The sequence below is a fragment of the Hyperolius riggenbachi genome, chromosome 7 (assembly GCF_040937935.1).
Source record: "Hyperolius riggenbachi isolate aHypRig1 chromosome 7, aHypRig1.pri, whole genome shotgun sequence".
Taxonomy (NCBI): domain Eukaryota; kingdom Metazoa; phylum Chordata; class Amphibia; order Anura; family Hyperoliidae; genus Hyperolius; species Hyperolius riggenbachi.
In genome coordinates this window covers 28379078-28406136 of record NC_090652.1, presented here as the reverse complement: position 1 = coordinate 28406136, position 27059 = coordinate 28379078, and the positions used below count along the sequence as shown (strand labels likewise).

At 45.9% G+C, this 27059-nt stretch overlaps 1 protein-coding gene across 5 annotated transcripts in view; it reads right to left on the bottom strand.

Moving 5' to 3' along the window:
• The window catches only part of TAOK2 (TAO kinase 2), a 156573-nt gene that overhangs the window by 67339 nt on the left and 62175 nt on the right, over positions 1-27059 (bottom strand). For all 5 annotated transcript variants that reach the window (XM_068243794.1, XM_068243795.1, XM_068243798.1 and 2 more), the window contains 8 exons: positions 26522-26722; positions 22335-22406; positions 22148-22249; positions 5820-5865; positions 4789-4885; positions 4591-4704; positions 2884-2975; positions 1374-1467 (listed from right to left, as the gene is read on the bottom strand). In XM_068243794.1, the coding sequence (XP_068099895.1) occupies positions 1374-1467; positions 2884-2975; positions 4591-4704; positions 4789-4885; positions 5820-5865; positions 22148-22249; positions 22335-22406; positions 26522-26653 (749 nt within the window). In that variant the 5' untranslated portion in view covers positions 26654-26722. The remainder of the gene's footprint in view (positions 1-1373; positions 1468-2883; positions 2976-4590; positions 4705-4788; positions 4886-5819; positions 5866-22147; positions 22250-22334; positions 22407-26521; positions 26723-27059) is intronic.

Below are 27059 nucleotides of genomic sequence, written 5' to 3'. Positions count from 1 at the left end.
CTGTAGTGGGCAAAGCTCTGCACCTTCCCCAGCCAGGGAATGGTGCGTTAAAGGGGGACTATGGCGAAAAATTGTAAAATGTAAACTATGTGCAAACATATACAAATAAGAAGTACATTTCTCCCAGAGTAAAAATGAGCCATTACTTTCTTTTCTCCTATGTTGCTGTCACTTACAGTGGGTAGTAGAAATCTGACAGATACGACAGGTTTTGAACTAGTCCATCTCTTCATGGGGGATTCACAGGGATTTATTTTCAAAATCACTTAGTGAATGGCAGTTCTGTCCAATTGCCAAAAAACTGTAGTGAGCAGGGAAGCTGGCCAGCATCAGTTTACATCCTTTTCAGGGAATATCTTTATAAAGAACTAGGCGACCTAAGCCCTTTTAAAAATGGGCTCTAGGTCTGTCACCGCCACGTCAGCGCGCATGCACCCGCCGCACACTACCAAGTCCACCACGCAAGCACACGCCCACCGCGCACACACACACACGCACGCCCCGTCCTCCCCTGGAAGCTGTGCGTCATTCCCCCAGCTCTCCTCAGTGTCTCTGCACGTGCGCACAACAAAAAAAACACACACACAGGAACATGGGACGCAGAGACAAAGGGGATTTATTAGGTGGGATAAAAGCCTTGCTGAGAATCCCCTATGAAGAGATGGACTAGTCCAAAACCTGTCGCTTCTGTCAGATTTCCACTACCTACTGTAAGTGACAGCAACATGAAGGAAGCCCAGGTAAGTTCAGGTCTCCATTTTTGAGGTCAGTTCAGGGCCCCTTTAACTTGTTAGTATGATCAAGAATGCCATCTGCATCACATCTGGCTTCCAATTTCTATGCACTTTAACAATCCATCAAATACCGAATGAAATACCACATTAGGTACAATCCTTTGTGAATAGTGCACATTTTTGGATACATTTTAAGGCTATTGGCGTTTGTGTGAAAATCTTAGTGAGGTTTTTTTTTTTATTATTATTAACAGGAAGAATTTTAATCAAACTGATCTTAGTGAATTGAGTCTTACGTTCCAAACTTTTGCTACAGTGCGTTACAACCCCCCCTTCCCGAATGATGTCAGGTGTGGATAGGAACTGAGACTAGGATTCTTTAATATTTTTTTTTATTTTTTTTTTTGAGCTTGTCACTAAAATCCTTTCACCTAACTTTATTGAACGATTGCTGCTATTTGCTAATGCAGCAATCATTCACTTTTAAAACATGAGTTTGCACATGTGGCAGCTTTCAGTCATGCATCCAGGAACACAGAAGAGAACTTAATTTGGACGTAGAATGTACGCACTGAAATGGTAACCGGTTAATATACATTAATGTGCATCAGAGCAGCGCACAGGAGCATGGATACTCACCAGTGATTGGACTGCAGAATGGGGGACTCATTCTGAGCGATGTGATATAAGGCACTCATAGCATTCATGTTGAACAATGGGGGCTTCCTCTCAGCTATACAGGGGAAAAGGGAGAAGACAATCACAACTTTTGTAGCATTATCGTATGAACAATATGACCATGACACACGGGGGAATGAAACCTCCAACCCTACATGTAAGGCAAGTTTACGATCTATTCCATATGGTACTTGACTGGTGGGAAACATTGGGGGTAGGGAGGAGGATGGGTGCCTAAGGTTGAGAGGTGGATACTGGGGTAAGGGGCAGAGCCTGTGTTCTCATACAGTTGACATCTTTAGTGCACGGAAACTAGGTGGTAACATGGAGAGTGTCAGAGCCCAGGACACGCTTCGGATTTCTTACATGATTATGGCCTGGCAGATGTGAATTCAATACTTTGGTTTGGACTACTGTAGGGAGTTAAGGGGAAAGAAAGAGTTGAACGTACCCGGGGCTTCTAATGGTCCCCCTGCAGACGTCCTGCGCCCGCGCAGCCACTCACAGATGGCCCGGTCCCCGCCTCCGGTTCACTTCGGGAATTTCACACTTTAAAGTAGAAAAACCACTACCCCTGCGCGGCCGAGTCCTTGCTACTGCTGACGTCACCAGGAGTGTATTGGGCAGGCCCAGTATGGTCTGCGCAGTACACTCCTGGTGACGTCAGCGGTAGAGAGGACAGGCGCAGTGGTTTTCCAACTTTAAAGTCTGAAATTCCAACTTTAAAGTCTGAAATTGCAGAAGTGAGCCGGAGGTGGGACAGGAGCATCGGTGAGTGGCTGCACGGGCATAGGATGTCTGCGGAGGACCGTTAGAAGCCCCGGGTAAGTTCAACACTTTTTTCCCCCTACAGTAGCCCTTTAAACATTTTATAAACTGTGCTTCACTATTTTGAATATTCTGGAGTTGCAGTGCCTGCTTTGTTCAAATTGTACAATGGCGAGAAGGAAGTAAAAATATACCTGTAACAATCTAACTTGGATAACAGCGGACACCAGGGTGAGTGCGGACAAATATGTAGGTCCCGACTCAGCACCGGTGGTCCTGCTCTGAAGGTGGAGGGATAAGTGTGGCGCACTGACTGCAGTGGCGTCATCATAACGTTTTTACCATATGTGTAGTTTTTGTTTCTTTTGGGGGGAGGGGGTGGCTGGGAGGGGGATACATGGAGGTGAAAGCACCTGACAGAACAGCACGGAGAAAGCATAAAAGGTTCAGAGTGTGGACAACTCCTCCGAGACTACACACATAAGCGATCACTCTTGTACAGAGGCTGTATGGGCGCCGTTTTTCTAGACACAAATGGATTACACAAAGATCTAGTGAACTTTTTCCTTGAACCACGAACTACTACGCGTGGGTAAAATTGTTCTAGCTGTTAAATTAGTCCGTTGCGTGGCAATAAGAGTGTTTGATTGGATACCTGGTGTTACTTTTAAAAGGATGTATAAATAAAGCAAAATCTACTTACCCAACTCAATGCTGGTGATCCCAAGAGACCAGACATCCACCTTCCCATCATACTGCCCCTCGTCCATGGCCAGAATCACCTCCGGAGCCATCCTGGATGGACACAAGATTGTTAGCTGTAGGTGTAGACTGACTGCCTCTAATCCGCTCTGGTCCATTTCTTTAGCTACATCCACACATGCATAAAAGCGGTCTTGAACGTGTTAATATGGATGAATGACGACAAGCTTTCCAGTGGACCTTGATCTTGCTAAATTTGGCTTTGGTCTGAAACCCTTGAAAGGGTCATTGGAGGTGGCTGGATATTTTGAGGTGCAAGCAACATGGATAACCAACACATACTTTTAGGTTCCTGAAGTTAACCACTTCACCTCCAAGGGGTTTTCCCCTCAAAAAACCAGAGCAATTTTCCCCCGTCAGCACTCCTTCCATTCATTCGCCTAGAACATTATTACTACTTATCACAACTAAACAAACAATCTATTCAAACCAAGGAAAGGAGCCCAATACCATAATAAAATAATATAGGATGCTTGAAAAACGTCTCAATGTGTCAAACAATATTTATTAGGGACTTATCCATACATCACAAAATAATTAAAAACAATAATTAAAACCCCTGTCCTAATCCAAAGGTAATTGGAATTCAACGAAGCAGCGAAATAAAGTGGCAAGTGCTGTGCATTATTGTGCAAAAAAGAGGGGATTCAACATGTATCTACAATATTGGATACAATGTGCAAAAAAGGTACAAAAACGCACACAACTTGATACATCAAAAATTGATTGCAACAAACAAAACTGATAAAAAATATGAAAAAATTATTGCAAAGTGACACTGAACACCACAATTCCAATAAGTTATATAATAGATGATCCCAACCCATAAGTGCAAATGAAATATAAAGTGCAAAGTGCTTACCATAAGATGTCAGATTAGCTGCATGCGGAGAGACTGGGGGACTGCGCCTTGCGCGTTCGCAGCGAGCGGCTGCTTCTATGGAGACCTCCATAGAAGCAGCCGGATGGCCACGCATGCGGAGAACGCACGCCATCCGCGTTTGTGTGCGTTGCGTGGCTTATCCCATCACTGAAAAGTGAATGTGACAGCCATGCGTTTTGGCAAAAAATGCGTGCAGCATGCGTTCCCGTACCGCACAAGTCTGGAACGCATGCAGTGTGAACATCAGACAGTGCACTCTATGCACTGTCTGATGTTGTGCGTGTCGGCCACCTGCACGCGTTTCTAAAACGCGGCTGGAAACGCGTGCAGTGTGAGCGGGGCCTTAAAGAAACATCAAGCCTTTTCAGTTCTGCTGAGTAGATTTTTTAGTCCGAGGTTCACCTTAAGCGAGATATGCAAATGAGAGCCGTGGCCGTCGAAATCAGCCGCCAACAGATCCCTAATGCTGGATACACACTGTTCGTTCCCGCGCTCGATTCCCGCCGATGTGCCGCTCGATTCCCGATTCGTTTATTTCCGACATGTCCGATTCGTGGTTCGATGGATCGTTAGGTCGATTTGCCATACTTTACATGGCAATCGACCTAAAAAACATCGAAATGCGCTCGGAAATGTTTGGAAATAATCGATTAGTTGGGAATCGAGCGGCGCATTCGATGCGGGAACGAACCGTGTGTATTCAGCATTAGGGGCTAGATTTAATCTCAGGAGCTCAGCCTGCAGCATCCAACACCTCATACTTACCAGTATGGAGTCCCCACAAAGGAATTTGCTGGAGCAACTATAGAAGCAGAGCCGAAATCCCCCAGCTTCACCAGGCCTGGCTCTGTCAGGAGTATATTCCCGGCTTTCACATCTCTGTAGGAGGACACGGGGCGGTCAGTAAATTGAATGATGACAGTATGGAGGTTCAGCGGAGAGGGATGGTGGCGCGGGACTTACCTGTGTATCATGTTGTGGTTATGGAGGTAGGCCAAGCCTTGGAGTGCACCATGGGTGATAGCAGCAATCTCCACCTCCTGGAGGGGTTTCTTGTGCACTGCAGACATGAAAAACAGGCAGTAAGGACCAGGGCTGCGGAGTCACAGTTTGAGATAGTGAGTCAGTGGTTTCATAAGCTGAGGAGTCTAATGATTTTTGTACCCACTCCATAGTCCTGCACGGGTTGAGAAGTCATTTGGTATCCCTGGAGTCGGAGGTTTCATAAACTGAGGAGTCGAGTCTGATGATTTTTGTACCGACTCCACAGCTCTGGTAAGGACATAACTACTCTCAGAAGGCAACAAATCTCTGGGCTAAGGACTGGTTCACACCTAGATGCTTTTGAGGAGTGTTTCAGTGCTGGCAATAAGAAAAGCGCTGTGCCAAATGTATCTCTATGGGATCTTACTCACTGCAGCGCTTATGAATGCAGCATTTTGGCAACGATCGCAATGCGACTTTCACTCTCTTGGACGTGAATCGCATAGTGCAATTCCCCCCCCCCCCCCCCCCCCAAAAAAAATTATGCTGCAAAATCAAAATATAGGTCCTCTCTCAGAGGGCTTCACATCCAGGCGCTTTTGAGGAGCATTATGGCGCTTTCTCAAGAGTATCCCTAGGGGATCATTCTCACTGCAGCCCTTGCGATTTGCATAAATCCCAAACGCACGGCATGCAGCATTTTGAGGATGATCATGATGCAATTCTCATTCTCTTAAAGAATCGCAAAATGCAATCATCGAAAATTCACCGAAAATTTGAGCTGCAAAATAGCGCAATCACTAGGCGATTACGATTTGTGACCCGAGAGTGAAGAAGGCCTACGGAAAATACAGATCTAATGCTCAAAATAACCGTCCCCAACCATTACAGAATGTGGGCCGGTCACATTATCTCCCTATGGGGTCAAACTGCACAATGCTGCTCATCACATAAACCGAGGTCACCGGTCCTATGAAACCCCCCTCCCCAAGTATGATGCGACAACTCACCCTCAAGGAGATCAGAAGCGGATCCCAGGCAGTACTCCATCACCAGCTGAAGAGGGCAGGCGGAGAAAAAAAAGATGAGAGAAAGTGGAGAAAGCAAGGAAAGTGAGAGAAACGGGATAATAAAAAAAAAAAAGGGAAGGGAAAAAAAGAGGAGGGGGAAAAATGATAGAAGGGGAGTGGGTAAAAAAGAGGGGAAGAGATGGAGGGTGGGGAGGGCAGGAGAGATGTGATGAGGGCAAGGGAGGATACACATGGAAGAGGAGAGGGAAAAAAATGGAGGAGGGTGGGGAAAAGAGATGGAGGGTGGGGAGAGCGGGAGAGATGTGATGAGGGCAAGACAGGATATACATGGAAGAGAAGAGGGGGAAATGATGGAAGGGGAGTGGGAAATAGAGAGGAAGAGGTGGAGGGTGGAGAGAGCAGGAAAGATGGGATGAGGGTAAGAAAGGGGACACATGGAAGAGGAGAGGGGGAAATGATGGAAGGGGAGAGGAGGAGATATAAGGAGGGGAGAGCAGGAGAAATGTGATGAGGGACAACAGAGGAGGCACATGGGGGAAAGAGAGAGAGAGACGAGACATTAAAACATGATTTAATCACACATCTACATAAAATAAATCAATTAACATGTATAAAGTATCTGAATGGAGGAAAGTTACTCTATAGCTGTCCTGGCAGCCACTCAGCTGGTCTCTTTACATTGTTATGAACTTGCGAAGCGGACATCGGTTGCTAGGAGAGGAACATAAAATGTTCTGGAGCTGAAGACTTCACGCACGTGCCAGAGAGTGATTTGGGTAGAGAAGAATGAGGTTTGGGAGGTGGGAGGATAAATTGCTGCAGGAAGGTTAGCAGCACGTCTGAGCGGCTGTTTGGACGGAGACCGTACATGATTACGCTGCTCTTTGAAAAGCCTGTATCCACGTGCTCCACAGCATAAGGCTCCCATATTACTGCCGCTAACTGAGCAGCCCGACTCATAAACCTGATTACCATTAATACAGCGGACTTCTGAACTTCTCATCCAGCATGGACAACGCTGATCATTTCACACGCTGAACAGTTACCGCCTCATTACCGGCCTCCTCGCGAGTCGTTTGGCTGTATTTTTGTCCATTTATCAGCACTTTTTGTGTAATGGTGGTGGTGAAAGGGATATTCATATTCTTAATACTTTCACACAACAGGCCAAACCTAAAGCTAGCAAATCACTGAGTAATTGATATGTTTATGTCATCTTCTGTAGCACTTTAATTGTCCTCAGAAGAGCTCACAATGTAATCCTACCATAATCAGTCTAATGCCCTACCATATTATTATTATGTATTTATATAGCAGTGACATCTTCTGCAGCATTACAGAGTACATAGTCATGTCACTGACTGTCCTCAGAGGAGCTCACAATCTAATCCTACCATAGTCATAGTCTACTGTCCTACCATATTATTATTATCATGTATTTATATAGCACTGACATCTTCTGCAGCACTTTACAGAGTACATAGTCATGACACTGACTGTCCACAGAGGAGCTCACACTCTAATCCTACCATAGCCATAGTGTAATGTCCTACCATATTATTATTACGTATGTATAGATCACTGACATCTTCTGCAGCACTTTACAGAGTACATAGTCATGACACTGACTGTCCACAGAGGAGCTCACACTCTAATCCTACTATAGCCATAGTGTAATGTCCTACCATATTATTATTACGTATGTATAGATCACTGACATCTTCTGCAGCACTTTACAGAGTACATAGTCATGACACTGACTGTCCTCAGGGGAGCTCACACTCTAATCCCTACAAAGTCATAATTTCATGTCCTACCATAATACTGTAATGTATTTATTTATATATTTCAGACATATTGCAGATGAACCCGTGTGGCATTATGAACACAGTTTAGGCCTAGTATTTGTATAGACTACCAGGGCTGCAAGATGTGCCCTATTCTCAGCACGGAGATTACCTTGATTTTTAGACATTAAGGCCTCTTCCCCACCAGGACGTTGCGTTTTAGGGGTCGTTATGGTCGCATAACGTGCCCCTAACGCAACGCCTGGTGATGTTGGAGGAGGACGCCAGAGTGAGCCGCGTTATGCAGCTCTTTGTGCGGACTGCGCAGTACAGACTGCGGAGACCATGTGATTGTTCCGATCACATTGTCTCCGTGGCGCTGATTGGCTGGCGGGACTACGTGATGCGGAGTGCGCATCTCGTGGTCCCGCCAGCCAATCAGCGGCCGCTTCAGGAAGACAACACTGCAAGTGCAGTGAATATAAAGTAGCCATGTGCCTGGCTACATTAGCGGACCCTCCCCACCTCCTCTCCGGCAGCATATATAAAAAAAACATTACTGAGCATGTGCACACAGTCTAACGCGGCCAAAGCCGCATATAACGTACTGCATGCTGCAGTTTCCCTGAACGTGCAGCGTTACATTGTAACACAACATGGGCACTGTGAACAGCCCATTGATTTTACATTGCTGTGCGTTGGGCTGCGTTACTGCCTGTAACGTCTTACTGTGAAAGCAGCCTTAGAGGTTGATTCATAAAGCATTACCGCATGGGGTAATGCAGAAAAACAGCTGACTTTACCGAGCACTTAGCAAAATGGCAATCCATAAAGGCTATTACCGCATGAAAAGCTGAAATTCCAGAGCAGTGAGGGAAATTACCGACTTGTGCGGTGAATACCACAACGCATGTCAGTAAATGTCAATTCATAAAGCCTACAACACGTGGTAAAGCCACGAAAAAATACTGTCTGCTTTGAAGTGGTGAAAAGAGTGTGGAGTCTGTGTGAGGAGACTGTGCTGGGAGCCGCGACTCACAACCAGAAGCAGCTGTGACTGACAGGAGAAGGGAGCCAATAGAAACAGCCCATCTCCTGCAAGTCTGAATGATAGAATCTGATAGGACCAGCAGCCCTCTCAGGCGGGAAAAACTTCCCCTAAATACTTTCTGCTGTTTAACCTCTTTCCTGTTTGAAGAAGCAAGTGGGGAAAATCATCCAAGCATGGCATGTGTAAAGTTTCTTGAAGGTCTAAGCTGTGGCAATTAAATTGAATGTTAATAAAGACTAAAACAGACTCAGAGCGAGCAGAGGCAGTATAACAAAACATGTACATCTAAAGGGAGGTCGGGGATGCCTTGCAATGCCCTCACTGCATGGAACAGCTTGTAACACAGATGCACACCACACTGCTCTGCTGATACCGCAAAGATTTTTGTCAATGAGTGTCAGTAATTTACTGAACTTCTGCTGCACCTGTGGAAATTATGAATTGGCACATTAAAGTCTAAAATAACAAATGCGGTATTTTCCCCACCAGATTTTTTTCCCCGCACAGCCTTTCATGAATCGACCCCAATATATATTATGTGGTTTAATAATTTGGCTTTGTTTGTTCACAAATACACACGACTGATGTCCCCCGTCCTCGGATGATATCGCTGGGGTGAGGCTGTACAGACGTTCTATGGCTGTTCGGGGAGGCGGCAAAGACGTGATGTCATGTAGCAAGAAGAAAGGTATCAGCCCTCGGCTAATCAAGTTGATCGCTGGCCAGACAACGGTTGTGTGCCACTGTACACATGCCAGATTATAGTCTGACTTATCTAGCGTGTGCATGGGGCCTAAAGTGAACCAGAGATGAAGCACCCTCCTGTATTTTACCATATATATCAGTGGGGACATTAGAGAAAACACCGACCCTGCTGTCTGTTTCATTCTTCACTGTTCAGCCTGCTTATCAGCCCCGATAAAATCCCCGACTGAGCAGTCAGTCGGGCTTGGCTCAGGAATTTTTATAGCTGAGTCTGTGTTCTCTGGTGTCTTTTCAAGCCCAAGCCTGCCCCCCTGCTGGCTCTGCCCAGGAATCATTATAGCTGAGTCATTATAGCAAAGCCAGACTGAATGCTCAGTCGGGGATTTTATTAGGGCTGATAAGAAGCAAGCTGAGCAGTGAAGAATGAAACAGACAGCAGGGAAGGTGTTTTCTCGAATGTTCCCACTGATATATGGTAAAATACATGAGGGTGCTTCGTCTCTGGTTCACTTTAAAGAAGAGCTGTAACCTTGGATTGAACTTCATCCCAATCAGTAGCTGATACCCCCTTTCCCATGAGAAATACTTTCCTTTTCTTGACTAGATCATCAGGGGCTTTGTATGGCTGATATTGTGGTGAAACCCCTCCCACAGTGTGATGTCATGACCATGCTCCTGACAGTTTGCTGTCTGTGATTCGCGTTGCATTGGGGGAAATAACGGCTTTTCTAACTGCCAAGCAAGCAGTAGCTCCCTCTGTGCATAGAGCTCTCAGTAACTAGCATTCTGCACAGAACACCTGGCAGAACTAAATATGTCACCAAGTGTTAAATGTCAGAATGTAAATCAGGGAGAGGAAAGTTTACAGTGGGCAAACACTGACTAAATTATCTATTCATTAATATTGTTAAAAAAAAATAAGCTATTTTATTCATTACGTTATTTTTATTGCAGTTCCTCTTTAACTATGAGGCCGAGTTGTGAGATGACAAATGCGAGAAACGAGGACTGCGAGGAGGAAGAAGCAGATCTGGCATGTGGTCGTCATGATGTGGCCAGAGGTGAGCGGGTGATGCCCTTGCTGGCAAGAAGAGGAGGCGTGTGGCAGTGACGCAGTCATCCTGCAGGGGGCCTTTGTGATGGCTTTTTCTGTACACACACTGTGCGCTGTACAGCCTCCCACACACAGAAATCACACCACAGACTCTGCAGCGTTCTATGGAGCAGAGCTTGTGCACTGACAAGCCTGTGTGTGATCTGTGCATATACACCAGTCCAGCAATCCCTCTGTACACTGACAAGCCTGTGTGTGATCTGTGCATATACACCAGTCCAGCAATCCCTCTGTACACTGACAAGCCTGTGTGTGATCTGCACATATACACCAGTCCAGCAATCCCTCTGTACACTGACAAGCCTGTGTGTGATCTGTACATATACACCAGTCCAGCAATCCCTCTGTACACTGACAAGCCTGTGTGTGATCTGTACATACACACCAGTCCAGCAATCTCTGTGCACTGACAAGCCTGTGTGTGATCTGTGCATATACACAAGTCCAGCAATCTCTGTGCACTGACAAGCCTGTGTGTGATCTGTACATATACACCAGTCCAGCAATCTCTGTGCACTGACAAGCCGGTGTGTGATCTGTACATATACACCAGTCCAGCAATCCCTCTGTACACTGACAAGCCTGTGTGTGATCTGTACATATACACCAGTCCAGCAATCCCTCTGTACACTGACAAGCCTGTGTGTGATCTGTACATATACACCAGTCCAGCAATCTCTGTGCACTGACAAGCCTGTGTGTGATCTGTGCATATACACCAGTCCAGCAATCCCTCTGTACACTGACAAGCCTGTGTGTGATCTGTGCATATACACCAGTCCAGCAATCCCTCTGTACACTGACAAGTCTGTGTGTGATCTGTACATATACACCAGTCCAGCAATCTCTGTGCACTGACAAGCCGGTGTGTGATCTGTGCATATACATCAGTCCAGCAATCCCTCTGCACACACCAGCCTGCACTCTCTTACACCAAATCTGATACTCTGTGCACTGACAAGCCTGTGTGTGATCTCTACATATACACCAGTCCAGCAATCCCTCTGTACACTGACAAGCCTGTGTGTGATCTGTGCATATACACAAGTCCAGCAATCCCTCTGTACACACCTGTCCACTGCCTGCACTCTCACACCAGATACGATGCCTCTGTGCAATGACAAGCCTGTGTGTGATATGTGCATATACAGTACATGAGTCCAGCAACCCCACTGCGCACATCTGCCCACTGTCTGCACTCTCACAAATGCTTGTCAGTGCATAGAGCCTCAGATCTAGTGTGAGATCTGTCCATATACAGAAGTCCAGCAATCCCTCTGTGCACACCTGCCCACTGCCTGCACACTCACACCAGATCTGAGGCTCTGTGCACTGACGAGCCTGAAGACGGGAGGCTCCGTACTGTGCATGCGTGAACGCACAATAGAATGCGCTTGCGCACTACAGAGCCACCCCAAGTTTTCCCGAAGACTTCTGAAGCCTCCCGGCAGCACAGAGTACTATTCGACTGGTCGAATACTGCTAATGAGGGTGACAGCGCTGAAACAAGAGGACCAGGAGAGAAGCAGCAAGGTTCTATAGGACTCAGTGCCTTCCCTCTCCTTGGGTAAGTATCTTTTTCTTTTTTGTTTGTTTTTTTGTTTACATTCATTTTAAGTTTTATTCCCAGTAGCAACTGCCAGTGGCCCATTTTTACTTATTCCTGTCATAGCAGCTAAGAAAGCATTCAGTAAAATGGTGGTAGAACATTAGACTAGGTCAAGAATTAGATTGTGAGCTCCTCCGAGGACAGTCAGTGACATCACAATGTACTCTAATGTGCTGCAGAAGAAACATGCAATCCCATTGTTGGCTATCCCTTACCCCTCTCATGCTAAACAGTATCCTGTGTATCTTTCCATACCCTGTCAAAAAAATAAAGCTGTGCTCACAAAACCCAAAAGGTATACTCCGTGCAGTGCCCCCCCCCCCCCCTTTTCACCCCCGTGATAAAAAGACCTGGTTATGACAATTTACATTACAAGATTCTTGTATTGAAAAAAGAAAATGTAGAGCTTTACAAATTCTCAAGCTTGGTTTCTATGAACCTAATCTGGTTTATGTCATTTACTCATATGCTCAATAAAGTTTTCACAGTTCAAAATTAATAATTGCATTTAGGGTGTGTTTATTAGCATTTCACTGACTATCTCTGGCTACAGCGTAACTAGACCCGGGCATCATGCGTGATGTAGTAAGAACTCAAGCAAAAGTGCAGTGTGGCAGCCAAGCAACTGCCAATTCTCTTCTAGTTACCGTAAATGTTTTTGTAGAAATTCTTTGATAAGCGTTAAAGAGACACTAAAGCGGAAAAAAAATATATGATATAATGAATTGGTTGTGTACTATGAATAATTAATAGAAGATTAGCAGCAAAGAAAATATTCTCATATTTTTATTTTCAGGTATAGTGTTTTTTCTAACATTGCATCATTCTCTAATATGTGCAGATTACACAACACTCAGCATTCAAAATGATTCTTTCAGAGCAGTCTGAACTAATGACCTCTCCTCTGGCAGAGAAAAAGTAAATAGTTAACTAACAGTTGAGATAATAAAAGTCAGAAAACAGCCCTCTCCACGACTTTGAAAGTTGTAGAGCTTAATGGCTTTTTTGTATAGCGATAACAACTGGAGTTTCTTAACTCTTCCTGTACTGGAAACAATTAGACTGAGGTATCTGATCTTAATGTTTTATTTCTTAGCTGTACTACACATACAAATCATAATATCAATTTTTTTTTTGCTTCAGTGTCTCTTTAAGGTGGTATAAGACCCTGACATAATATTCAATAAAAACTATTTTTCCTACTTTTTATATGCCATACGGTTATCATATTTGCTTTTGTGAATAAATATTACTCATTTAGAAATTACAAGTTTCCAAAAGTACAGTTTTTTGCTTTGAGAGCTGACTTTGCATTTTATTCATAACTGGTTTTATTCATTATGTATTGAAGGCAGAAATGCTTTGGGTGTCTGTCTGTGTCCAGGAGCTTCACCACAGTCAGAGAAGAATGTGTCACCTTCCTCACTTGATACAATTAAGTAAACACAAGATAACATTATCTAAACTTTGGATGTGTCCAGATTTCTCTGCACTGAACTTTGAAGTCCTGTGTGTAACCCTTTGAATGCTGTTCTAGTAAAAAAAAAATTGCTGGTTGTATATATTATGCTGTAAATAATTTTTTAGAGCAAAGAAGAAGAAATGCTGGTTTTCATTCCGCTTTAAAATAACTTTTCAAACCATTTTACAGAGGCCCTGTCGCGGCATATAGCAGAATGCAGTACATTATTCGGCATACCCACTTTTATGGTAATTTTCCTGGTTTTGGCATCAGAAACACTTCCTCTAGCTCTATATTGCTGTATATTGGTGTGTAGCCCCGCTCTCCCTCTGAGACTTAAAGAGGAACTGTAACGACAAAACGTCCCCTGGGGGGTACTCACCTCGGGTGGGGGAAGCCTCAGGATCCTAATGAGGCTTCCCACGCCGTCCTGCGTCCCTCGGGGGTCTCGCTGTAGCCCTCCGTGCAGCGGTGACGCAATATTTACCTTCCTGGCTCCTGCGCAGGCGCTCTGATGCCTCTCGGCGCCGAAGTAGGCGGAAATACCCGATCGCCGTCGGGTCTGCTCTACTGCGCAGGCGCAAGTTTCCGGCGCCTGCGCAGTAGAGCGGACCCGACGGAGATCGGGTATTTCCGTCTATCTCCGTGCCGAAAGTCGCCACAGCGCCCCCGCTGGAGCCAGCAAAGGTAAATATTGAACTGACAGTCGGCACAGTCGCCGGCTGTTCGGAGGGCTGCGGCGAGACCCCCGTGGGACAGAGGACGGCGTGGGAAGCCTCATTAGGATCCGGAGGCTTCCCCCACCCGAGGTGAGTACCCCCCAGTGGAGGTTTTTGTTGTTACAGAGTCTCTTTAAGCTGAGTACACACGTACGATAACGACAACAGGACCGATAATCGTGCGTTCCAAATTTTCCAACGATCGTTTTTTTTGGACGATAACGACCGTTATCGTTCAATCCGACCGATCCAACCCGGCGGATTTTTCCGAAAGATAATCGTTCAATCGTTGCAGTGTGTACAAAGATCGTCCGATAATGATTATCTGTGGAGTAGTACGCATGTTCTTATTGCCTGTCATAACGTCACTTCCGTTTGCGCACGCATTTTTTTTATCGGTCGTCGTTCAGTACTTTATACGTATATCGTTCACGTGTGTACACAATCGTTCATTACGAACGATCTTTTCGGTCTAATATGAATATCGTGTAAACATCACGAATCGTTCGTAACGAACGATCTTTATCGGACGTGTATACGAACCTTTAGCCTAGGCTGATTAACTATGCGGAATTCTCTCAATTAACAGTTCATTGCACTCAAGTGTCCCTATTGAGGTAACATTGGGGGACACCTGTACAACCAATGGACCATCATGGTCAGGCTCAGTCTAGTATGTGAATAGCTTTCAGCTTATCAGTGAGGAGGAGAGGGGACAAAGTTCCGTTACCCTTCACCTTCTAGAGTTCTCCTTAATCCTGCAGGTTGTTACACTACTCTCAGAGCAGGGCAGCCCAGGGTCACATGGCAGGGTTAGCTAATCGCAATACCTGATGTCACTATTTGTCTATGGAAATAGCAGAGGTTAAAGGACAACTGAAGTGAGAGGTATATGGAGGCTGCCATATTTATTTCCTTTTATACAATACCAGTTGCCTGGCTATCCTGCAGATCCTCTGCCGCTAATACTTTTAGCCATAGATCCCTAAACATGCATGCAGCAGATCAGGCGTTTCTGACATTGTCAGATATGACAAGATTAGCTGAATGCTTGTTTCTGGCATGATTCAGACACTACTGCGCTCAAATAGATCAGCAGGGCTGCCGGGCAACTGGTATTGCTTAAAAGGAAATAAATATGGCAGCCACATACTTCCTACTTCAGTTTTCCTTTTAAGTCAAGCAATAGGACTTCCATTGTGATAGTCGCTGAGGAATATAAGGAATGATGGGAAACTCTGATACTGTAGTAGTCACTACAGGAAAATTTGGTATTCAGGCTAAAAACGGGGCCTGAAGCCAGCACCACAGAAACATCAGTCAGTACATCATGTACCGCAGCGTGTGACTGAGGCGGCTTCCCCTCTGATCTTCAAACTAACCACTGCTGGATCTTTAAAGCAAATCTGAAATGAAATTCATAAATAAAATATGTTCTGGAGAGGTTACATAAAGTTCTCCTAAATCGCCTTACTTTTATCCACGAACTCCACTCCGCTCTGCAGAAGCCCACTGTGAAAATAAGCGTCTAACCAGACTGCAGGCAGAACACCGAGATGTCCCCCAGAATATAGCTCCTCCAATCCCCGCCCCTCACCTGCGAGAGGTATCACCTGACTGCAGGGAGAACGCTCAGATGTGCCCCAGAACATGTCTCCTCCCATCCCTGCCCCTCACCTCAGAGAGGTATCACCTGACTGCAGGGAGAACGCTCAGATGTGCCCCAGAACGTAGCTCCTCCCATCCCCGCCCCTCACCTGAGAGAGGTATCACCTGACTGCAGGGAGAACGCTCAGATGTGTCCCAGAACATGGCTCCTCCCATACCCGCCCCTCACCTGAGAGAGAGGCATCTAACCTGACTGCAGGGAGAACGCTCAGATATGCCCCAGAACGTAGCTCCTCCCATCCCCGCCCCTCACCTGAGAGAGAGGTATTACCTGACTGCAGGCAGAACGCCGAGATGTCCCCCAGAACATAGCTCCTCCCATCCCCGCCCCTCTTTTGAGAGAGGTATCTAACCTGACTGCAGGGAGAACGCTCAGATGTGCCCTAGAACGTGGCTCCTCCCATCCATGCCCCTCACCTGAGAGAGGCATCACCTGACTGCAGGGAGAATGCTCAGATATGCCCCAGAACGTAGCTCCTCCCATCCCCGCCCCTCACCTGAGAGAGGTATTACCTGACTGCAGGCAGAATGCCGAGATGTCACCCAGAACATAGCTCCTCCCATCCCCGCCCCTCACCTGAGAGAGGTATCTAACCTGACTGCAGGGAGAACGCTCAGATGTGCCCCAGAACATGGCTCCTCCCATCTCTGCCCCTTACCTCAGAGAGAGGTATCTAACCTGACTGCAGGGAGAATGCTCAGATGTTCACCAGAACAAGGCTCCTCCCATCCCCGCCCCGCCCCTCAGAGAGCGGTATTTAACCTGACTGCAGGGAGAACGCACTCAGATGTGCCCCAGAACATACCTCCTCCCATTCCCGCCCCTCACCTGAGAGAGGTATCTAGCCTGACTGCAGGGAGAATGCTCAGATGTGCCCCAGAACATGGCTCCTCCCATCCCCGCCCCTCACCTGAGAGAGGTATCACCTGACTGCAGGGAGAACGCTCAGATGTGCCCCAGAACATGTCTCCTCCCATACCCGCCCCTCACCTGAGAGAGGTATCTAGCCTGACTGCAGGGAGAATGCTCAGATGTGCCCCAGAACATGGCTCCTCCCATCCCCGCCCCTCACCTGAGAGAGGTATCACCTGACTGCAGGGAGAACGCTCAGATGTGCCCCAGAACATGTCTCCTCCCATACCCGCCCCTCACCTGAGAGAGGTATCTAGCCTGACTGCAGGGAGAATGCTCAGATGTGCCCCAGAACATGGCTCCTCCCATCCCCGCCCCTCACCTGAGAGAGGTATCACCTGACTGCAGGGAGAACGCACTCAGATGTGCCCCAGAACATACCTCCTCCCATTCCCGCCCCTCACCTGAGAGGGGTATCTAGCCTGACTGCAGGGAGAATGCTCAGATGTGCCCCAGAACATGGCTCCTCCCATCCCCGCCCCATACCTCAGAGAGAGGCATCTAACCTGACTGCAGGGAGAAAGCTCCGATGTGCCCCAGAACATAGCCCTGCCCATCCCCGTCCTTCACCTCAGAGTGCCAAGGCACCTGCCTTCCCACTTGCTCTGAGGTAAACAGAGAGAGTGCAACACCCCCATGGAGGGACAGCGGGAGGCCAGGCCAACGTGAGGATGGCAAAGAGAGATCGGGATGAAAGCTCCAGGAATGTAACAGGAGAGAAGGGGTTCCTTGTTAGTCCCAGCCAGGCACTATCAGCACAGAGTTTGTATGTTCTCCCCATGTCTGTGTGGGTTTCCTCTAGGCACTCCAGTTTCCTTTCATATCCCAAAAACATACAGATAAGTTAAATGACTTTCCCCTAAATTGGCCCAAGATTACAGGACTATGGTAGGGTTAGATTGTGAGCTCCTCTGAGGAAAGTCAGTGGCATGACTATGTACTCTGTACAGTGCCTCAGAAGATGTCAGTGCTATATGAATACATAATAATAATAATAATAATAATATGGTAGAACATTAGACTAGGACTATGGTGGGATTAGATTGTGAGCTCCTCTGAGGACAGTCAGTGACATGACTATGTACTCTGTAAAGGGCTATGGAAGATATTGGTACCATATAAATACTAAATAATAGTGTTAAAGAGCTGGAAGGAAAGGATAAAAGAAAACCTTATTCACTTCAAGCACACCTGAACTGAGAGAAATATGGGGATGTGCTGTACATGAATTTCCCTTTAAACAATGCACATTTCATGGCTGTCGTCCTGATGTCTTTAATACTTCTAGCCATAGACCGTGAACAAGCATACACATCAGGTGTTTTATTGGACAGCCATGCAACTGGTATTGTTTAAAAAGGAAATAAATCAGTAAACTTCCATGTTCTTGTCACTTTAGGTGTCCTTTCAGCCAAAAGGGAGGGGAACTTTCTATAGGAGTTCTAGGTAGACTGTTACAGAACTTGGAATTGGGCCAATTATAGGCACGCCCTGTCAATTTTGATGGCACAGTTCCAAGCTTCATACAGCTTGAATAAAATCTACATGTAAACCACAATTATTTCCATCTCATTGGACTCAATTCACAAAGCATTGCAGCACAATGCAGAAAACATCATTTTTTCACATTTCAATTCACTAAGGCTGCTACACCATGGAAAAGTAGTATAACTGACTAGTGAGGCAAATGAACGACTTGTGCAGTAAATACCTCAATGAATGTCTATTCACTAAGATTAGAGCATTTGGTAAAACAAGTGATATGTTAAGAGCAGCCTGGAGCTGTCAGTAACTAAAAAAATGGCTATTTGGTAAAATGTAGAGGCAAAAGGAGCCAGCCAATAAGAGGTGCCACCCATCCTGCTACTCACTCCATTGGTGCCAATGCACTGCTGGGTGGGACATCAGAATGTAAAAGCACCAGACGCAGGAGCAGTGTACATTGATAGGAGGTTTCCCCTGTAACCTTTTAGATGTGCACATCTATACACTGATAGAGAGAGGGCCATCTAGTGGCATGCATACAGATCTTAAAGTGGTATAAAATCCTGACATAATATTTAATAAAAACATGTTTACCTACTTTTTATATGCCATATGGTTATCATATTTGCATTTTTGCATACGTATTATTATTCATTTAGAAGTTATAGACTTCCAAAAGTACAGTTTTTTACTTTGTGAGCTGACTTTGCATTTTATTAATAACTGGTTTTATCCATTGCTGTTTTGCAGGCAGACATGCTTTCAGGGTCTCTGTCTCCAGCAGCTCCTGCACAGTCGGAGAATGTGTCACATTCCTCACTTGATACATTTAAAGTGTATTCGAGATGAACTTTTACTCATTGCATAATTGTGTTACTTTCCTATTGTTTATATGCCAAATACTTTTTTGTTTTTGTTTTAATACTCTATAAACTAAAGAAGCCACGCCCACAGGTTTTCAGAGAGCCAAGGCACTTTCAGACAGTAGCAAGGGCTCATGGGAGCTCAGTCTGGGCAGGAGGAGGGGGGAGTTATTACTAGCCAGAGATTTCAGAGGCAGAGGGGAGGAGGGGGGAGGAGGGGGGAATAAGGTTATTTTTTTCCTCAAGATGTAGATAAGCCTGCCTCTGTGTAATGTTTACAAACAACATGTCTGCTGTTATTGTACCACAGGAATAATCAATTATATTCTATTAAAGCTGTTTAGATAAGATATATAGACAAGTTACTTGTTATAGATAGTTTTTCATCTCGGATCCGCTTTAAGTAAACACAAGATAATAGTATCTAAAGTTCAGATGCGTCTGCATTTCACTGCACTGAACTTTCAAGCTCTGTGTGTAACCCTTCGAATGCTGGCCTAGTAAAAAAAAAAATGAATATGCTGGTTGCATTTAATATACTGTAAATAATGTTTTAGAGCAAAGATGAAATGCAGGGTAATATTCCCCTTTAAGGGACGCTGGGGATACCTTTTGCTGTCACAAGCAACTATTTCCAAGGAAGGCTCATGTTTAAAGAGACACTGAAGCGAAAAAAAGTATATGATATAATGAATTGGTTGTGTACTATGAATAATTACTAGAAGATTAGCAGCAAAGAAAATATTCTCATATTTTTATTTTCAGGTATATAGTGTTTTTTCTAACATTGCATCACTCTATAATATGTCCAGATTACACAACACTCAGCATTCAAAATGAGTCTTTCAGAGCAGTCTGTGAAGTAATAAACTCTCCTCTGCTAGAGGAAAAGTAAACAGTTCAATTACAGTTGAGATAATAAAAGTCAGATAACAGCCCTCTCCACGACCAAGTTGGTCGGAGAGCTTAATAGCTTTTTTGCATAGCGATAACAACTGGAGTTTCTCAACTCTTCCTGCACTGGAAACAATTAGACTGATGTATCTGATCTTAAGCAGCCCATACACTCAGCCGATTTTCTGGCCGACCGATCGATCCCGATCGATCGATTGCAAATCGGTTGGCCAATCGACCGATCGACGGCCGATTTCGATCGATTTCGATGGATTTCCATCGAACTTGCAGGGTGGAAAATTTAGGTCGATCTGATGAGATTGCTTATCAGTTTGCATTGGCCTTAATGGAAATCTGATGGCAAAAAAATGCCATCAGATCGAATTTCAATAGATTTCAAACTGAAATCTATTGGAATTCTATCCTGGTAAAAAATGTTCTAAAAACGCATCAGATAGATCATCAGATGCATTTCTTATCTATCTGCTGCCAATCTGACGAGTGTATGGGCACCTTTAATGTTTTTTTTCTTAGCTGTGCTACACATACAAATCATAATATCATCATTTTTTTTTCGCTTCAGTGTCTCTTTAAGGCAGACCACCTGAAGGCTCATCACAACTCCGGCTAGAATAGGACATCACTGTAGCAGAACACAGTTTGCTGCAGAGACCTACAGCACAGCTGGTTAGATTTCTACTTTTTACAGCTCTTAAAGGATACCAGATCCGAAGACTTAAATAGGCATATGCTGTGGGTAGGATGGTATAAGTAAATACTTAACGTGCCTTCCGTTTCCCGCTGTCACTTGCAGTTTTCTTGCAGTAACCCCCATTCTTTTGGCCGACCCGGCGACTTGCATAACCTACGGTAGCTTCCGTATATTTTACACCGCGCATGCCAAGTACGTCCTTTTTCCTATCTTGTGCCCGCATCGAATGATGTCACTATACAGCAGCATGCTTTCTCCCCTCGCTCCTGCATCACCGTGTGCATGCTCCACTGCAGTGAGAAGTACACGCAAGAGCGAAGGGAGTGACCGCGCTCCAGTATAGTGACAATATTTGATGCGGGCACAGGGGAGAAGAAAGGACATGCTGCGCAATCTATCTGAAAGCTAGGCAAGTAGCCCGGGTTGGTCAAAAGAACGGGGATTACAGTAGGAGAACGGTGAGTGAAGGAGAAGAATGGAAGGCACGGTAAGTAATAATTTATACCACCCTACTCACAGCATATGCCTATTCAACAAGAGTCCTTCGGCACTGGAATCCTTTAACTACCTGCTGAATGCCTAACGCCGATGGGCGTGGCAGCGGCGGCATCCCCAGGACCGCCTAATGCCTGGGGCTGCAGTTTGCAGGAGATCGCGCGCACACTGCACGCACATCTCCTGCTTGGGGGGGCGGAGCTCCGCCCTGTCTTCAGTGTTCGAGTGGTGATTGCCGCTTGGGAGACTGTATTTACATGTACAGCGCTGTACTGGGGACAGCCGTGTGACACGGGTGTCCCCTTGGGGGACAAGAGAGCGATAGTCTCTCATAGGCAGAAGCCTATGACAGCCAATCGCCGTGATTGGTCGGCTGGGGGGAGGGAGGTAATTGAAAAAATATATAAATATATATAAATAGGAAAAAATAAAAAAATAAGAAGATGAATATTTAATAAACAAAAAACAACTTGGGGGCGATCAGACACCACCAACAGAGAGCTATGTTGGTGGGGGGAAAAGGGGGGGGCAGGGAGAAATCATTAGTGTGCTGTGTGGTGCGGCCCTGCAGCTTGGCCTTAAAGCTGCAGTGGCCGTTTTAGTAAAAATGTGCCTGGCCTTTAGGGGGGTTTACCACTGTGGTCCTCAAGTGGTTAATAAATTGAATCTTAGTGAATGCAGGAGGGGATGGGGGAAGTCTAAAATACCAAATGAGGCATTTTTACCGACCTATCTTTTACCAAAAACTCTTGGTGAATTGAGCCCACTGTCTATATGAAATGCCAGTAGTGGCAGCGCCCTCTCCTGGAGGAGCTGAGCCACACACTCACCCAGGCTGTGTGCTCCCGCAGGTAACATCCTTTATACTCTATAGTGTTTGGGTGTCGCAGCTTCTGGAGAAACTTCACCTCTTTGATGATGTCCTGCCATTTCTGCGGGAGAGGAGGAGAAGACTGTTATACAGCAGAACCTTCACTTCTGGGGCCAGATTCAACCTGAAATGGGCAGAACACCTACCTCGTTAGACTGCTTCCCGCTATAGGACATCTTCTTAATGGCAACAACCTCATTATTGCGCACATCCCGGGCCTGCAGGGAGAGGGAATCACAGATTGACAACGCTCTGATGAATGCAAGCCTGCTGCAAACACGGGCATCACAGACACAAGAACCAGTGATGATCACCGGATGAAATCTGAATAGGTTTTATTCGGATTTCATCCTGCTAATTAAATCACATGTGCGGGTGGGTGAGGGGAGAGTGGGGTGTTTAATCTTACCCATCAGACGTCTTCTTTGATCCGTCCCACGGCGCCTCCCACGATGCGTTCCAAGCATGTCACGTGACTACAATCACTTCCTAGTGTTTGTAGCCACAAGACACGCTTGGAGCTCATCGTGGGAGGCGCCGTGGGACGGATCAAAGAAGACGTCTGATGGGTAAGATTAAACACACACACACCCCCCCTCCCCCACCCGCGCAGGTGACTTAATTAGCAAGATGAAATCCGAATCCTTTTTTTGAGCATCCCTGACAAGAACATATTTTGGTGATCAAGTCTGCATCATAGGTCTCCTGGACCAGTGGCTGGACTCTGCCTCTGACACAGAAGACCAGGGTTGAATCTCAGTTCTGCCTGTTCAGTAAGCCAGCGCCTGTTCAGTAGGAGACCTTAGGCAAGTCTCCTTAACACTGCTACTGCCTATAGAGCACGCCCTAGTGGCTGCTTTGAGTCCGCCAGGAGAAAAGCGCGATATGAATGTTCTGTGTTTTGTCTTGTCTTGACAAGAGCAGATAATAAGTCTACCCCACAGGAGATTGATAAGATCTGCAACTGGTGTAAGGCTAATCAACTTGTCCAAAATTCAGCACAAACTGTTGAATTGACATGCATTAGAGAGGGAAGTATAATTATGGAAATTTCAGTACACATTAATAAAAAGGGAAAAAAAAAAATAGATGGTTTAGCCCGTTTCAACGCAGGCAAAAACTCTTGCACAGGAGACAAAGAAAACCGAGAGAAATACACCCTCTGTGTATTTAGAGAGAACAGCCTGTCTAGTTCCCCCTCATCTATAAGTAATCACAAGTGTAATGTGAGTTCTCAGATCTTGTGCCAAGTTCTATGCTAATATGTAAACACAGGAGGTTAATGCTTTCTGTGCTCCCACAAAAGCAGGAAGTAGGGACTGCAGATATTTTTCTGGATTCTTACCAGCTGTAACCAATAATTTTTTTAAAGGTTATTATGCTGTTGCTTATCTTTTAGAGCGGAGAGGAAGTTGTGGGTTTAGGACCTTATGCCTAAAAGTTGCAGATATGAAGAGACCTGACTGCAGAGAGTGAGTGGTGTGTGTGTGTCAGAGACATGGGCATCTGGTTCTCGACAACTCTTCTCAAAAGGGATGTACTCGGGATCGAGGAGATCTCGAGTACAGCCAGAGAGGGATGTACTCTGACCTGCTCCATTCAGAGGCTGTAGTGAGGGCTGGTTTATACTGGGTGCAATTGCGTTGTGCTTAGCGTTCACCAGGGATCAGCAAAGCACTAGTGCAGTGTCACCCTAGAAGGGTGTTCCCGAAGCAGTGTTGCGCATTTGGGTTAAAAATCGCAAATGTGGTGCACATATTATTTGAGCAATGCACGCTCCTTCAAAAACCGCTCTGAAAAATTGCAATCACGAAGGCCTCGTTCACATTGGGTGCATTCAGAAAGGTATTTCAGAAAAAGACAAAAAAATGCATGTGTTGATGCGCGTTTCATAAATCATTTCAATGTGCTGCGCTTTTATTACGCAAACCCATGCGTTTTACATGCGCTTAAAGGGACACTTAAGTCAAACAAAAAAAAAAGTTTTACTCACCTAGGGCTTCCAATAGCCCCCTGCAGCTGTCCGGTGCACTCGCCGTCTCCCTCCGATCCTCCTGGCCCCGCCGGCAGCCACTTCCTGTTTCAGTGACAGGAGCTGGCACGCTGGGGACGCGAGTGATTGTTCGCGTTCCTGGCCACAATAGCGCCATCTATGCTGCTATAGCATATATCATATAGCAGCATAGAGGGTGCTAATGTGTCTGGGAACGCAAAGAATCACTGGCGTCCCCAGCCTGTCAGCTCCTGTCACCGAACAGGAAGTGGCTGCCGGCGGGGCCAGGAGGATCGGAGGGAGACAGCTAGGGCACCGGACAGCTGCAGGGGGCTATTGGAAGCCCTAGGTGAGTAAAACTCATTTTTTTTGTTTGACTTAAGTGTCCCTTTAAACATGTTTTTGTTCAGCATGCATTTTGCTTATTGGATGTAGCAGTTGACAAAGATTTGTTTTCATTTGAAATTTTTTTTAATTAGGGGTAAAAAAACTGCTATGCGCTTCTATGTGCTTAAAAAGCACACCAATTCACTTGAATTGCTGTGCACTTCACAGAGTAAGGCACAGAAATGCATGCAACACCGCGTTTCTCAAACAGACTGTAAGGCCTCCTTCACATCAGGGCAGACTCTGTGCGCTTTTCACAGCGCATTGCCCTGTTTAGCAAGGTATTGTTTTTGCCATGTAATTAAATGTGCCTGGTTCCCATCTATGCGCTGCGTTACAAAACATAAGTGTTGCATGCATTTCTGTGCGTTGAGCTGGAAAAAAAAATGCATTTACATATGAAACAAAGCTTTATTAACAACTACAATAAGCAAAACGTTTAAAAAAGCACAACGCATTGAAATGCGCAAAAGCGTCTGCGTTTTTCATCATGCGCCTTTACACATTTTTCAACGCACTTAAAGAGACTCTGAAGCGACTCTAAATTCATGTTTATTTTATTTAATTTTATTTAAATTAAGCACTATAGCTAGCGCTAAACCGCCGCATCCCCGCAGCAAAATGAGGGGTTTATACCCCCCAAATCCCCTGTACAAAATCCACGACTTTCTTGCTCGTGGATTTTGCTGCTCATGGAGGCAGAGCTATGAGCTGCAGCTCTGCCTCCATGCGCGTCAATCTGCAGGCGGATCTCCGCCTCTCCCCTGCCCCTCTCAGTGAAGGCAGATTGAGAGGGGCGGGGCGACGATCAGCCGGGATTGACGCGCTAAGAGGCAGAGCTACAGCCATAAGCTCTGCCTCAAGCAGGAAGCGCTCCCCGGACTTAGCAGAGGGGATTTGGGGGGGGGGGGTATAAACCCCTCGTTTTGCCGCAGGGATTTGGCGGTTTACCACTAGCTATAGTGCTTAACATTAATAAAAGTTAAAAACGTGAATTTAGACTCGATTCATTTAGTCTCTTTAATGTGAACAAGGCCTAACAAAGTGCATAGATGTGAATGTGTTACATTAGAATCAATGGAAGAAGCGCACAGCACAATGCAAAGCATACAGCAACGTTCCTAGAACGAGGCCTAAGCACTCAGCGACTGCACTTTAGCATAGCAGACTGTTCTTGTAGTCACATGACAGGTTCTGTGCCACGAGGCACCAGTGGGTCCGTGGTAGGCCCGAAAGATAAATCGAAATCACCAAGATCACAATTTCGGAATCGTCAAAGCAACAATTTCTGTGATGTCATTTCCACATTGGGGAAGTTTGAAGAAGCTGCTTCAAACTTACCCCAAGTCCCAGTATGCGGCCCTCAGCATCAACATTGATGGACATACCTTCCGACAGGAGTCCAACGATGTCCGTCCTCCATCGCCGTCTGCTGGCTCATGTGCATGGCATACTTCCTGGTTCCTGTATGTCACATGACATACAGGAAGTATTCCGTGCATTAGAGCCTGCAGGAGGCGAAGTGGATAGACAGGCATCACTGGACTCATGCTGTAAGGTATGTCCAGAACTGCGGCAGCTTGGGGGTAAGCGGAGAGACAGAGCGGGCATAGAGACAGAGGGGACACAGAGGATACACATAGGGGACACAGAGAGACAAAAAAAGGGCACAGAGAAAGACAGGGGGCACAGGGTTGGCACAGAGAGACCCAGAGTGGGCACAGAGAGACAAAAGGAGCACAGAAAGACACAAAGGGGGCAAGGGAGAGACCCAGAGGGGATGCAAAGACACAGAGGATGCACAAAGAGAGACTGAGACAGAGGCGCACAGAGAAAGGGAACAATGCTCGATTTGAAGGCAACCGTGAATTGAATCGAAATCGTGATTTTGGACAGAAACCGCTCAATTCAATTTTTTCCTAAAATCGTTCAGGCCTAGTCCGTGGTACTCACAAAGTAGACAGCCCCGAAGCTGCCGTGCCCGATCTCCCGCAGGTCAGCAAACAATTTTTCGGGGTCATCCTTGAAGAATAGTTCGGCCACCTCTGGGTCCTTCAGGCTTCCGGCCCGGGCGTTGGAAGGCATGACGAGGGCCAGGGGAAGCCCCCCGCGGGAAACCGCCAGCACTCCCCACGGAGGCGCGACCCGCTGATGCTGCAGGGAAGGAAACAGAGGGGTCATTAGCCAAGGAGGTCGCCATTAACTGATCATTCTCACACTGCAAAATGAAGGCAGACCTACACACGCCAATCTCGTTTGGAAGCCACAATCATACCAGGAGCAGTGAAATTATTTTTTTCTAACATAAATTGGTGTTAGTCTAGTTTAGGGGATCCAGCAGGAAACCAGATTGTATTGTAGTAAAAACTCATGGGTTGTATTGATCCTGAACAATCAACTCTTGCAAAGGAAGGGATCACACTTGACTGTTTGTGTGCGTGTTTTATGCATAGAAAAAAACTGATTAAGGGCCCTTTTCCACTGCATTTGT